The sequence below is a fragment of the Lemur catta genome, chromosome 23 (genome assembly GCF_020740605.2).
Source record: "Lemur catta isolate mLemCat1 chromosome 23, mLemCat1.pri, whole genome shotgun sequence".
Lineage (NCBI taxonomy): Eukaryota > Metazoa > Chordata > Mammalia > Primates > Lemuridae > Lemur > Lemur catta.
Window position 1 is genome coordinate 3,568,244 of NC_059150.1, and position 14,400 is coordinate 3,582,643.

Here is a 14,400-nt window from a genome sequence, read left to right on the forward strand (position 1 = left end):
TTGTAGCGTCCTTACAGCATCAGCGAGTCTCAGTGGTGACATGGAAAAGCCGTGCACTGAAGCCCGGAGATCACACCAGTGCAGTGAGCAGGAACGCTGAGCTGCCGGAAAGAAGCCACCACGCCCAGAGCTGCAGGGCCAGCGAGTGAAAGGGCAATCCCAAAATGTCAGGCTGGCGGGGAGGAAGGAAGGAAAGGTTGTTGATCGCAAAGGATGGGATCTGCCTCCAAACTCAGAAAAGTCCAGATTCCCCAACTGCTCTGGCTGGGCCTGGGCCATCCTAGCCCTGAAGGCAGAGCTGACTAAGCCGTGTCCTGGCCACACCCTTGCTGAAGCCTAAGGAGAAGGAAAAGCTAGGAAAGATGGAAGTGGCTCATGATTCAGAGACAGGGAGGGGAAGAAGCTTCAGGGAGAGGGCCTGGCCCTGGCACCAGCCGGGCTTTGGGAAGTGGCGTGCCATGACTGGCCTCCCCAGAGCCCTTTTAGGACAGGCCTGGGACAGGCCTATTCGCTTGCCGTATCTCTCCAAATCCATCTCTTCTCTCAGCTGAGTGAAAGAGAGCAGTTAATAAAAGACAAGGACCTGTAACGTGCCCATGCGGTGACTGTGGGGAATGTGAGGAAAGACTAGGAACTGGGATCATTTTGCCCAGGAAGGAAGGGTCACCTGGCCTCTGAGGGGCTGTTAGATGGAGGGCGGGGCCAGCTTGTTCTCCGCGTCCGCCGAGGACCAGACAAGCAGACGTGCATGTCTGCTGCAGAACGAGGGTCTGACGAGGGTAGAGAGAGGTGTGGAATCTGCACAGGTCTTCGTGGACAGATAAGACACCCCCTGCCTGTGTGGAGGCGGAAGACGGGGCAAGGCAGCTCCATGTGGCCCTGAACCCTGAAAGGCTGTGATCCCAGCAAGGGCAAAGCGGGGAGAGTTCTGCGGGTTCACAGGGTTCACCTGATGCTCCACGAGCCTCACCTGACACATCCACCCACTCTGACCCTCAGGCCAGGAGATTGCTGGGCAAAGGGCCATGTTGCTTGATGCTTTAGAGCCGACCCAGTAACCTGGAGTGACACTGCTTTGTCGCGGGACACACACTCCTGTCTGTAATGCCAAGCCCGTGGGGTCCCATAGCTGAGCCCCCTTCTTTAGCTCATTCTTTGCCATCATTTGGATCTGAGTCTTTGTCCGAATCCTCAGTCCTCCTGAGCTGCCGGTGGTGTTTGGGAGAACCACAGCATCCCATTTCATCAGCACATCCGAGCGATGTGAAGGTTTCGGAAAAGCTGCCAGGCCCCCAGCCTCACCTTCAAAAGCAACGACTCTGAGGCAGGCAGGGCTGAGGGAAGCCTTTGCCCCAGACAGCAGGGTCCTTCTCCATCAGGGCTCAACCTCCCCAGGAGGGACCCCGCTCCCGACCATGAGCTGGTTGCACACCCCCCTGCCCCCCTGCTCCCTCCTCTCCTGCCCTCCCCCATTCGCCTCTCATGCTCCTGCCGCTCCACCCGCCAAGGGACTGGAGAGCTGATGACCCTGCCTCTTTTCCTGCCCTCCCCTCCCTCTCCTGTCCCCCTTCCCTCTGTCCTTCCAGTGAGTCCCACTGCGGCCACCACGCCAAGAATCACCCGCTCCAACAGCATCCCCACCCACGAGGCGGCCTTCGAGCTGTACAGCGGCTCCCAAATGGGGAGCACCCTGTCCCTGGCCGAGAGACCCAAGGGGATGATTCGGTCAGGATCCTTCCGAGACCCCACGGACGATGGTGAGACTTCATGCCAGCGCGGTTCACGCTCATTCCAGCTCTGCTGGGTCCCCCCACCCACCACCACCTCCACCACCTCCACTGCCACCACCGGACACACGTATATGAGTCACAGAACATCGAGTTGGGCCATTTCAGTTCTCTCTTCCCATCCCTTTGAAGGGTCTAGGGGCCCAGAAACCTTGGGTGGCACCGTCTAGCACTGGGGCTTTGGGACAGAGCATCTGTCACTGGGGCTGGGGGAGGGGACTCGAGCATGGAAGGGTTAAATGGTACCCCTCAGGATGCTCTGGAAACCACAGCTTCTCTCCTGGTTGTTCTAGCAGCAGTCTTTCCTCCCCACAGTCTCTCACCATATATGAAAAGATAAAAGGACATAGCTCTTAAATCCTTACAAAGAATTAGGCATCTCATTCCTCTTTCAAGAATGTTCCAAAGATTAGCCTCAGGGAGGGCCATCGGTTGGTGGTGATCTGGGTGTTAATGCTGGTCAGAGCCGGGGGACCAGGCTTATGGCAGATTAGATCTCCCGCTGCTGTTTTTGAGACGCTCGTTCCAGCATTCCTGTGCAGGCGTGCTTGGGTTCTCTCCGTAGGCTCGACTGAATAATCAGAATGAGTTTTCCTCACTTAAACATTGTTTTCGTCTGAACACTCCCCGAGTTCCCAGGCGAGTCCCCCAGTGCTGAGAGGAGGAGGGGCAGGGAGCACTGCAGTGTCGTTCCGAGCAGCTCTGAGGAGCTCCCCTCTTCTGCAGCTAAAGTGCTCTCCTGGCTGGGACGATAAGGTGACGACCGTCCGTGGAAACCCTCTTTCCCTCTCTGAAGCCCCGTGCCCTGAGCAAGGGAGTGCCGTCCCCAGGCTGCCAGGGAAAGCAGACGGAAAGAGAAGGCTCTCTCCACGCAGGCCGCGTCTCCTCAGCAGATACCCGCCTGCTTTGGGCTGTACGATGCCAGTTGGGCTCCCTGTTCTCTTCTCTCCGATTGCTCCAGATGCCCTGCAGACTCAGAATCCAAACTCCTGCCTTAGGGCTCCTCCCAGGAACCCCTGTCTCTGGAACCCTCTGTTAACTCTTTGTTTTCTCCTTCTCTTTCAGTTCATGGCTCAGTGCTGTCCCTGGCCTCCAGTGCCTCCTCCACTTACTCCTCAGTAAGGGCGTTTACTTCTCTTCCCGCCTCATGCCCTCTCCCCCCGATTCCATGCTCTCTAGAAGCCCCCCTGGCTGAGTAACTGGGTGGGGGTGGGACACTGCTGTCTCTTCCTGACACCTTGTAGATCTGGGCTGGGGGTGGGGAAGCACCTAGAGCTTGGAGCACTCAGCTGGGTCCCTTGGGTCCTCGGTGGTCCTTCTGGCCTCACCAACTCCTGAGCAGCCCCTCCTTTGAACACGGAGAAGCCCCTTGTTAAAGCGCCCTTTCTATGCCGCGGCAAGTGAGATGAGTAGGTTTCTAAGGCTCCAGAGCCCTGACAGTGTACAGAATCGACCAAGTGTTCGTTGTGGGGCACCGGCTGCAGCATTTGGCTGTTATGTATGCCTTGATTCTTAGATTTGTTTTGCCCCCAATTCTTCACTCCAAGTTGCTGGCAATAACAGCTTTCAGACGGACCAGAGTTTCATTTCCTAGCCTTCTTGGCAATGACTAAGTTGGCTGGAGATGAGCTCCAGAGCAATCTTTGCTTGAAACCCTAGTATAGATCTGAGCTGCGTCCGCGAGGAGCCAGGGCCAGGAAACCAGAGTTTCAGCCTTTCTGCACCTCTGAATCACGCTCCCTCACGCTCTCCACCCTGCCACTGGGGCCCGGCTTCTTCACCTCCATAGTAACTGCTTCCTTTCTTTCTCTCTCTCCTTCTGCGCTCCCTTCTTCAGGCTGAGGAGCGGATGCAATCTGAGGTAGGGTGCAAAAGCCTTTGTCCCTGCTTGTTAACACCACTACACCCCATTTTCCTTCCAAATCTTGTGTGTCTTCCGCCACCAGTAGCTTGTATTTCTCTTCCTTTCACAGCAAATCCGGAAACTTCGCAGGGAACTGGAATCATCCCAGGAAAAAGTGGCCACCCTGACATCTCAGCTTTCTGCCAATGTGAGTGCCACGAAGTAGGGAAAGGCCCAGGTGGTTATTTGGGCCATAGTTCAGCCCAAGAAGGAAAATCATCTGAGAAAGTATCCCCTGGAGTTAGACTCCAAGGGAGTGGGTCTTCCTCACAGCTCTGCAATAGACGATTTGAGGATTGTCCTTCTGCTTCTCCAAGCCTCAATTTTTATAAGGAACTATTTTGCCTGCACTCTAATTAATAGGTATGGATGAGTTCATGTCTGGTGGTCTTTGAACTCCCTGGAGAGAGAAAAGAGGATTGATTATCAGTGGTTCTGCAGGGAGGTGGGAACAACCTTGCCGCTGGCCGAGGACAAAAGCAGTTATGGATTATAATTACAGAGCCCTTAGAGCCCTTTTCCACCCCCCTGGGGTGTGTTCATGGCTCTGTTCATGCCACGTAACTGGGCAGGCACAAAATTGGTCATTAGAATTCAGGCCGGGCGCGGTGGCTCACGCCTGTAATCCTAGCCCTCCGGGAGGCCGAGGCGGGTGGATGGCTCGAGGTCAGGAGTTCGAGACCAGCCTGAGCAAGACCTCGTCTCTACTAAAAATAGAAATAAAAATTATCTGGACAACTAAAAATATATAGAGAAAAAATTAGCCGGGCATGGTGGTGCATGCCTGTAGTCCCAGCTACTCGGGAGGCTGAGGCAGTAGGATCGCTTAAGCCCAGGAGTTTGAGGTTGCTGTGAGCTAGGCTGACACCACGGCACTTACTCTAGCCCGGGCAACAAAGTGAGACTCTGTCTCAAAAAAAAAAAAAAAAGAATTCTGTCTGGTGACCACAGCGCTACTTAGAAACCTAACTCCTTCATTCCCAACTGCCTTTTCCTAGTAGTCTCCTTGGGCAGTTGGCAGAAACGATCTGAGCTTTAGGTTGAGAGGCAGGATCCTTTGCTTCTGCCCTCGGACTGCCCTCAGTACATCCACTCAGAATGAGTCTCTTTCTTTAGGCCTTAGTTTTTCTACTCTGTGAGATGGGGAGAAAGGAAGCCACCTCCTCCAACTAGGTTGTGGTCGTTTCTCCCTGCAACTGAGTTGCAAACAGAGAACATAAGAGCCCTTTTCCCCCAAAGCTGTAAACAACAGCTGAGCCGGATCTGCAGGAGCTTTCCAAGCGTTTGCACAAAAGTAACCATGTCTGCAATTTCCGCAGTAGTTTCTGGTTTTCTCTCTGCTCTTCCTCTCTGGGGAACCCAGCTGTCAGGCCTGGGGTCTATCTCTTGGAATTAGGTAGAAGAATCTCCACCAAGATTTTGCATGTTTCCAATATATTTCAGCAGCAGTTCCCTCCCCACACTGGGTTATGCTCTTTATTCTCTTTTTCCAAACCCACAATTCATAAGTTGTATACTTAGCAGTTTGTTTGAAGCTCGTATCAAGCACTTTTTTCCACTCTTGGGGACCCATAAGAATTGTAACATAAACAAGAACCATCTTTTCTCTCCCCTGTGCCATGCCCACCAAGGCCAGTGCCTGGGTCACGTTCTGCATACCCCAGGAAATTCACGTCTGGGAGATGCTGGGGGGAGAGGCGCCAGGGAGGCAGAGAACATTACTATGTCTGATTCATTTACACTGCAATCTGTCAGCCATGGTGCTGTCAAGGCTGGGCTGGAGCCAAGAGAATGAATTTAGAGGGTGATTTTTCTTAGAACAGGAAGTTCCATTCGGCTAAGCGAGAATAAACTAAACACCCAGACGCGGTGGGTTCTGAACCTTGAAGGCAGATTTTTGCTGAGGGTCAGAACCCTGCCCTCAAGCAGGAGATGTGATGTCAGGGCTCTGGGAAGGTTCCACAGCTTCCTTCAGGATCCCCCGAGTCTCAACCAAACTTGTGTCGTGTTCCGCGGAACCTCCTAGCTACTGAGCTGAGGGAACGGCCCTCCATGGGAGGGGTCCAGAGCACTTCGCCCCTCTTGCATGCTGGCCTCGCTACGGTGCCACCACTGAGCTCTGAGGTCTCACACGTGCCCCGAGTATGTGGGGTTGGGGGGGCGGGATTGCCCCGAGTCTGTGGGGGGCATTGTGGGAAGGCTCACAGGAAGGGGAGGAAACACAGCCGGCGCAAGAGGACGCCCCAGGCGAGGAAAGGCAACACAGGAAAGCACACGGGGTCTCGGTTCTCCTGTGAATAGATTTCCAAGGACCTCAAGCGGTCTGTGCACAGACACATGGGGATGGAGAGAAGCAAACGCGAGGAGACCTGAGGTCAGGAAGACGGAAGTTCCCTGCACAGTAGGTGGAAGGAAACTGCGCAGGTCATGCCGTGTACCTGCTGCGGAGCCCGGGCCTGGGCAGACTGATAGCAGAAGAGGAGGCTCAGGGGGAACTGACGTGATTGCCTCCGCCGCGAGGCTCTTGGTGCAGTGGGTGAAAAGCCGAGTTGACCCAGTGGAGAGGGAGGATCAGAAGCCCCCAGGAACGGTGGGAGCGTCACAGACGGCCTGGAGCGCTGCGTGAAGGAAGGAGCCGCCTAGAACGTATCCATCACTTGGTGATCAGGTCACCAACTCACTCAGACGCTCCCACCATGGCTGTTTCTCCATGCCCAAGTGTTCTCTCCAGCCTCCGCCTCATTCCCATCACCTTGCCGGGACGTCTTGCAGCTGGTTGGCAGCTAGAGTTCAAGCCATGCTCCAGGTGGCCTTGGCGTCACTCAGCACCTTTCCAGCCCGCTGCTCATCCAGAGAGCCCTTCGGCGTCCTTCTCGCCTCATGAAGCAGACCTGACCCCTGGTGGCCACGCTGTGGACTGCCCCTGAGGCTTCCGCAGCCGCTCCTCCCCAGCCCTGTGAAGCAGAGCCTGAAGAAGCCAGGACTGGGAGCAGCTCCAAAGCAAGAATAAATTCAGCAATAGAGCCACCCTGGAGCAGAGCTGGAAGAGATGTACCAAATGACTTCCACTGGGGTTATCTGGGGCCAGCCCGCTCCACAATGAAGGAGTTAAACCAAAACAAGAGCAATGACCCCAGAGGTATGGCCTTCCCACCCAGCCTGCCACCCACATATTGCACGCATGGAGTAGAGAGACAGTCCCACTCTGATAGATGACAGGTACTAGATCTCAAGCCCCCAAGAGCCTCCAAAAGCATGCCCTACCCTCAAGCTGGCTTCCTTATTTAAGAAGTGGATTCCTGCCAGAAGATGTTTTGGATTCCCACTTGTCTGCTCACGGAAATCGATATTTTAAAACCATCAAGAGGTTTGCTGGCATTGATTAGCTCTGAGGCACAGAACACTAGTTAAAACGACCTCCCGTTGTCAGTATTTCCTTTCCCCCAGCCACTTAGGAACCTCTTCATGTGTTTGTCTCAGGCTAATCTGGTGGCTGCTTTCGAGCAGAGCCTGGTGAACATGACCTCCCGCCTGCGGCACCTGGCAGAGACCGCGGAGGAGAAGGTGAGAGTGAGCCTGGGAGGGGAGCACGGTGCAGTCGGGGTTCTCTTCGCTGGGGAGCGCCGGATTCTCCTGCCCTTCCGTCACCCTGGTTCCTCAGCCTGCCCCTCGCATATTCCTTGTCCTAGTTCCCTGCCCTTCTCTGTCAAGTTCGTTAGGATCCCGGCTCCTAGCCCGCTGCCAGCCCCCTACATCGTAAGTGCTCCTACTAATCCCGACTAACGGTGTTATTTTCGTTTCTCTCTTAGGACACTGAGCTGCTAGATTTGCGAGAAACCATAGACTTTCTGAAGAAAAAGAACTCTGAGGCCCAGGCAGTCATTCAGGGAGCCCTCAATGCCTCCGAAACCACACCCAAAGGTACAGACCGAAAGAGAACAGGGATGGGGTGCAAGGAAGATCACTGCAGATTTTTATCTGGGCCTCCAATATGTCAGGTCCTGTGTCAAACTTCCAGAAAGTGAGGTGCCCTTTAGTGTGGTGTCCGCCCTGGTCAGTGAGGAGCGCCGGGGCGTGACCCCGCCATCCCAGAGCGTGACGGCAAGTCCAGGAGCCCTGTGATCCCCGGGGGCCCCCTCCCCAACCGAGGCCAGAGCCAAAGTGCTGTCAAAGGCAAGCACTAAAATAGCACTTTACGTTTTCATACAAATGTGTCGTGTGTCCACACACATACATAGAATCTTACTTGACCCTCACTTCAGTTCTCCAGGAGGGCGATCTGCTCTTCCAGTGGGACAGCCAGAGCCCACGTGGTTACACTGGGCCCAAAGGGCAAGTTAGCCGTGGCGCTTAGCAACCAGTCCAGCGTTGCTACAGCAAGTCAAGATGAGTGGCAGTCTGACTGCACGACAGCCCGTGCTCTCTGGCTCCAGGCAGGCCCTCGGGAGAGCTTGGCTGTCCTTGTAGTTGTCCATAGTCAGTTTTCTTTTTTATTCCTCTATCAGCGGTTCCCAACTTCCTTCATTTTTCTCAAGCCCCTCATCCCACCACTGCCTGGCCTCACTCCGAACTTGGCCTTTGTCCCCTCCTCAGTTAAGAAAATGAACATCATCCAGTGAGAAGAACTCCATTACCTTTTCCCCACTCTATCAGTTTGTATCCACCCAACCCTTCTTATTTCTCTCCTAGTTTCTAAGGAGGAGCTGTCCCTTCTGGCCCTTATCTAAGGCTTTGGGCTGCTCCCCCCAGCAATTAGACCCTCCCCCCACATACACACACTCTCTCTCTTCTACCTCCCCAACCTCTTACTCTCTATTCGCTCCCCCCCTGCTTATAAACCTGCAAAATCTCTTCTATCTTGAAGGGGAAAAATATACCAACACATGTTCTTTCTAAGTATAACCTTGTCTTGTTCCTTCCTTCACAGTCACCCCACCTTTCAGCCTCCCTTTCACACCTGACTTCACTGTAATTATGCTTCTGTCATCATCACCTACCAAAACCACTGTCACTAACGCCACCAGTGACCCCCATTTTTCTAAAATCCAACTTAAAATTTTTAGTACTTACTTGACTCAACTTATGTAAAGTGGGGATAATAACACCTAACCAGAAATTTGTTGTATGCAATCAGTGGATGTATGTGGACATTCACCACTGTGCCAGGCATGTAATAGGTACTCAAAAAATGCCTCTCGGCCAGGCGCGGTGGCTCACGCCTGTAATCCCAGCACTCTGGGAGGCCAAGGAGGGAGGATTGCTTGAAGCCAGGGGTTCAAGACCAGCCTGAGCAAGAGCAAGACTCCATCTCTACAAAAAATAGAAAAATTAGCTTGGTGTAGTGGTGCACACCTGGAGTCCCAGCTACTAGGGAGGCTGAGGCAGGAGGATCCGTTGAGCCCAGGAGTTTGAGGTTGCAGTGAGCTATGACGACGCCACTGCACTCTAGCCTGGGCAACACAGTGAGATCCTGTGGTTGGTCTTCAACTCCTGACCTCAAGCAGTCCTTCCGCCTTGGCCTCCCAGTGTGCTAGGATTACAGGCATGAGCCACCGCACCTGGCATTAGCATTGTTTTCTATGTTGAAACATGACTGTTGAATAAATAATACAAAAAATCAATAATGTGGACCTAGGAGTTGGTTGGTTCTCTCCCTCTTATCTTCTACAGGTAGACTTTCTTCTGTTTTCTCTAAATCTGCTCCGTGTTCTTCCCATTTGTATTTGGTCCCTAGAACTTCGGATCAAGAGACAAAACTCCTCAGATAGCATCTCAAGCCTCAACAGCATCACGAGCCATTCCAGCATTGGCAGCGGCAAGGATGCTGATGCGAAAAAGAAGAAAAAAAAGAGTTGGGTAGGTAAAGGCGTGGGGGAAGGGAAGTACGTAGAGCATGGTGGACCACCTTCACCTCAGCGTAGGGACCGGATCCGTCCAGGATTAGCCAGGGTGGAGTCCCTGCTAATCCTAAGCTCCAGTTTGGTGTCTGCTCAGAGCGAGGCTGCTAGATTCCCCTTCCCCCAATTGTTCCCTACTGGTCCCAAGGCCACCCTCCAACCTTCATATTTAATATATATCTGCTTTCCTTGGGGTCTCCAAGGCCACCCTCCAACCTTTCTATTTAATATATATCTGCTTTCCTTGGGGTCTCCGTACCTTTAGGCCAAATGTATCTGGCAACAGGAGGATGCTGAGAAAATATCTGGAAGGGAGTGGCTAATCAATTTCTTCCCCAAATCCCCCCACTCCCTTCTATACTGTGGAGAGAAGATTTTTATGAACAAAGCTGTTCATTCTTGATGCTCCTAGAGGTTATTTCTTTAATTCTTCAGATTTATAGAGCTTTCCAGATTACTTCAAAAAGACTCTTTATATTACCTTTGGTTGGTCCAAAGGTAATTTTTGTGAGGGGTTTTTTTTTTTCCCCTCTCAGATACTCCTAAACTGACTCTGGGTGACCTCTCTGAAATTCTTTAGGCAGGTCTAGAAGACTCTCGGCTCCTCTTGCCGACTGTGGCAAGAAGAGCATCCCCAGATGGGGACTTCTCGCTCCTCTGTCCCCTGTGCAGTAAGACTGTCCCGCAGACCTTTGTGTCATACAGACAGGTGCCAGCTGTGTGAAATGAGTGATTAAGTGTTGCTTCTTTTTTTTTCCCCCTTCAATATGCTGACTCCAAATCCCTATTTTTTTCCAGGTCTACGAGGTAAGAGACCCGGTTCCTCTCCCCTTATTTTCTCTTTCCCTTTGCCATACCTTCCCGTTTTCCAGAGCAACTCCCTTCCCCTGAAAAACTGAACAGCCACTCATAATACTAACTGTAACCACCACCCAGAGTTCCTAACTCACCCCACTGCATGGTCCATCCGCAGCTGCCCCCTGAGGACAGAGGAGTGGTCTGGTTGGGGGCGAAATGGGAAAGTCAAACAAAATTCAGATCTGTTCCCTACTATGTTTGTCTGTTACAAAATTGGCCTGTTGTAAAAGCAGTCAAACTGAGCTCCTTCTATCCGGAAAGTGAGCCTTCTTACTTTTGATTCCATTAAACCTAGAAACCCAAAATGGAAGCGAATTGCTGGAGGAAGGTTATCTTGACCACAGTTTCCAGAGACCAGTTCAGTTTGGGTATAACCTGAAGATTGAGCTCTAGAGTAGGATGAACCAGAGATAGGTAAGAGATATAGTCCAGTCTAGGGCACACTTGAGGCATCCCAAGACTAAAACCGTGTAAGCATCCATGGAGTTTCCCAAGACAGTTGAGGGATTAGAGTATAGTCTAAGACAAACAGAAAGTGAACCCAGAATTTCTGTTACAAACCAGACATCTGAGATCCAGTCCAACCCTATCCCAGCATTGCGCTAGGTGTTGTGAAGGATGTGGAAAATGGAGTCTATAATCTCAGTCATTAAGGAGTCTACAGTGTTGCTGGGGAGACAAAGACTATTGTACGTATGAAATTAATAGCAACCCAGTGGTGCCACAGTGCTTATTCAGGCAATGCATGCTAAAGCAGTTCATGGATAAGGCAGGGAAAACATCTCAGAGGAGGTAAAAGTTAAACTGAGAAGGGATTGTGATAAGTAGAGAGGAATGTGTTGGAATGTTCTCTACATAGACGCTGTCTGATCAGAACGGAAACAGTGGGCAGGGAGAAGACCAGCTTGATTAGAGCACCGTCTGAACAGGGTATAGCACAGAGAGGAAGGGCCTGATTATTTAAACTTGATTTTTTAGATTAGCCTTTCCCACATGTGTTCCACAGATCCTGAGTCCATTGAGATGCTCCTTAAAGAGTGATACCGTCATCAAATAAATCTGAGAAACACTGCATTTTCTACAGTGCACACCTAGACAGGAAAAGTTCTAAGATACCCCCCAGCAAAGATCTTGTCTCACTTGGCTTAATCCGTTGTTCCCTGAACTCATTTTACCACGGAACCGTTAGCCACAAAATACTAAACATCTCCCGGCAGTCTGCCTTTGGGAATACTGAACAGCACGTAGAGTACTAGTCTCACTTAGGATTTCATTGATCTTAGAGAGCTTATGCTCCAGGCAGATTGTAGTCACAGGATCTCTTTCTGCACGCGCATGCACGCACACACACACACACACACACACACACGGCTTTCCATGAGGCAATGATATACAGAAAACTTCACTGGACTGAAAATTAGGAAGCCTGAATTCTAGTCCCAGGGCTTTTTTCAATTATGTAATTTCAAGCAAGTCGACTCTCTGGCCTTTCCGGCCTCCCTTCTTCATCTCTGCAGAGAACTGAGCTGTGTGGTACTTTTGAGCCCAGACTACTCAGGGATAATGAGTCACCAGGAACCAGGCAGCTACGCACATACTCTCCCACTCACATCCCCACTGCAGCCAGCTGGATCCTCCTTTACGTCTTGCCTGGTGGAAACCCCAGTGCGCACTACCCACCCTCCGTCATCTAACACCTTCCTGTGTTCCAGGAGACACACTTAGAAAGAGCACCCTCAGATTTTCCTTCTTTTTTCTCACTGTCCCAAAGATCTGGCTTGTCTTTGTCGCCTATAACCTTTGACCCCTCCTTTACTCTCTGTCTCTCGCTGCCATTCCCACCCGTGTCCCTGTGTGTGTGCATGCTGTGTGGATGCATGTGAGCCGTGTGCGACAGGACCCGGTTTGCATCTCTAGCTCACAGCCCTGACACCCAAGCTCATCGACACGGAGATGAAACAAGCTATGGTTGGATTATAATGTCACAAGCACTGTAAGGAAACACTGGGAAATATCCCTTATTCTAGGACATTTGAAATAGTAGAAAGTGCTTATGTCTGGTGGTTTCAACCATTTTGTGATGTGCTGGGCACAAGAAATACTAAAAGAAACCTGATACCACTGCCTTCTTTTGTTCTCCACAGAATCATTTTCTCAGTTTCCGGTTGATAGGAAAATAGATAAATAGATTCTGGGCTGATGAGCCCTAGGCAGAGGTGGCATCCAAGATCCAAAGTCAGCCAGGTTCTGGTCTGCAGCAGAAGGCGGGATTGGATTGCTGAGGGTTGTACCATGTGACCTCTGGGAACTTCTCTCTGTCCCCATCAGGGCACAGTTCCCCCATGGGAGAGAGAACACCCAAGTATAACTGCAGCAGGAGGAAGCCAGAAGGTTCTGCTCGTTCTCTCAGTGCTAATTTCTAGGCAACTCTTCTGTCCATATTCCATGAATCAAGCGAAGCCTCACAGAGAGGCTCAGTTACAGCAAGTAAATCCCCGGCGTCCTCATCTCTGTCTCAGAAATCCCAGACCGGTCCTCTCCCATCCCCAGAGTGGAGTCCTGACGTCTTTCTACCTGGATCTGGTTTTTTCTAGCTTCGAAGTTCCTTCAACAAAGCCTTCAGTATAAAAAAGGGACCCAAGTCAGCTTCCTCGTACTCTGATATAGAGGAGATTGCCACACCTGACTCCTCAGCTCCCTCGTCCCCGAAACTGCAGCACGGCTCCACAGAGACGGCGTCACCCTCCATCAAGTCCTCCAACTCGTCCTCTGTGGGCATCGATGTCGCCGAGTAAGTGCTGCCCACCTCCCTCCCCCCCAGTCTGGAGCAGTGTGAACTGCTGGCTGGCGTTGACAGTAGGCCCGTCAGACCCTGGACAAGCACCGCCTTCCCCCTGACCTCTCCCTGGGCATGTGAGACTGACAGACGGACCCTCCCTCTCCTGCTGGTTGACTGTCTGGGCCGCAGCAGCCAAGGCTGCCAACCACGCAGCTCAGTCTTCCCTGCTAGTGCGTCTCCATGCAGCCTGGCTTCACTCTTGTTTTCCTGCAGGGCCCCTGCTCACCCAGCTCCCCACACCAGGCTGTTCCACGCCAGTGAGGAGGAGGAGCCAGAGAAAAAGGAGGTATCAGAGCTGCGCTCTGAGCTATGGGAGAAGGAGATGAAGCTTACAGATATCCGCTTGGAGGCCCTCAACTCCGCCCACCAGCTGGACCAGCTTCGGGAGACCATGCACAACATGCAGGTCGGTACCCGGGAGGAGAGCTGCAGGAAAGGGAAGACTGAGATTTGCTGTCTGTCCAACCCTGCCACCGTCCCCTGTCCTGTCCTTGCCGCAGTTGGAGGTGGACCTGCTGAAAGCAGAGAACGACCGGCTGAAGGTAGCCCCAGGCCCCTCGTCAGGCTCCGCGCCAGGGCAGGCCCCTGGATCATCAGCTCTATCCTCCCCGCGCCGCTCCCTGGGCCTTGCGCTCACCCATTCCTTCAGCCCAGGCCTCGCAGACACAGGTACCTGTCTGGGAGAAAAACCTATAAGGTGGAGAGAGGAAAAGGGTTCGTGTCACTGTTAAGCCATTCCACTTGCGCTGGTGGCATCTTCCTTGGGTCAGGGAGGTACAGTGCCTAAACCAAGCAGACACCAGTGTCATGAGACACTAAGCGTTGTTATGGTCCTTCCACTGTAATTACTTTTCTGTTGGGGACTTCAGTTTCTTCTCTGTGGCAGATATCATAGTCATTTGAAAGGATAATGACGGGAAAGTTTAGGGGAGGCTACGGGTGCTCCTAAATCAACTGGTCCTTTTCAATCCCCACAGACCTATCGCCCATGGATGGCATCAGCACCTGTGGTCCAAAGGAAGAAGTGACCCTTCGGGTGGTGGTGAGGATGCCCCCCCAGCACATCATCAAAGGGGTGAGGAACAAACGTAATGCTGTTGCATTTATCCAAGAAAA

General features: G+C 52.3%; 1 protein-coding gene across 6 annotated transcripts in view; it reads left to right on the forward strand.

Moving 5' to 3' along the window:
- Positions 1 to 14,400, forward strand: part of NAV1 (neuron navigator 1) — a 165,169-nt gene that overhangs the window by 136,738 nt on the left and 14,031 nt on the right. Inside the window, exons 12-23 of one of the 6 annotated variants that reach the window (XM_045536209.1) lie at positions 1,587 to 1,757; positions 2,853 to 2,905; positions 3,625 to 3,648; positions 3,761 to 3,838; positions 7,171 to 7,254; positions 7,500 to 7,611; positions 9,425 to 9,546; positions 10,386 to 10,394; positions 13,040 to 13,236; positions 13,498 to 13,690; positions 13,785 to 13,953; positions 14,262 to 14,359. In XM_045536209.1, the coding sequence (XP_045392165.1) occupies positions 1,587 to 1,757; positions 2,853 to 2,905; positions 3,625 to 3,648; positions 3,761 to 3,838; positions 7,171 to 7,254; positions 7,500 to 7,611; positions 9,425 to 9,546; positions 10,386 to 10,394; positions 13,040 to 13,236; positions 13,498 to 13,690; positions 13,785 to 13,953; positions 14,262 to 14,359 (1,310 nt within the window). The remainder of the gene's footprint in view (positions 1 to 1,586; positions 1,758 to 2,852; positions 2,906 to 3,624; positions 3,649 to 3,760; positions 3,839 to 7,170; positions 7,255 to 7,499; positions 7,612 to 9,424; positions 9,547 to 10,385; positions 10,395 to 13,039; positions 13,237 to 13,497; positions 13,691 to 13,784; positions 13,954 to 14,261; positions 14,360 to 14,400) is intronic. The other 5 variants (XM_045536210.1, XM_045536212.1, XM_045536213.1 and 2 more) reach the window with 5 other exon arrangements.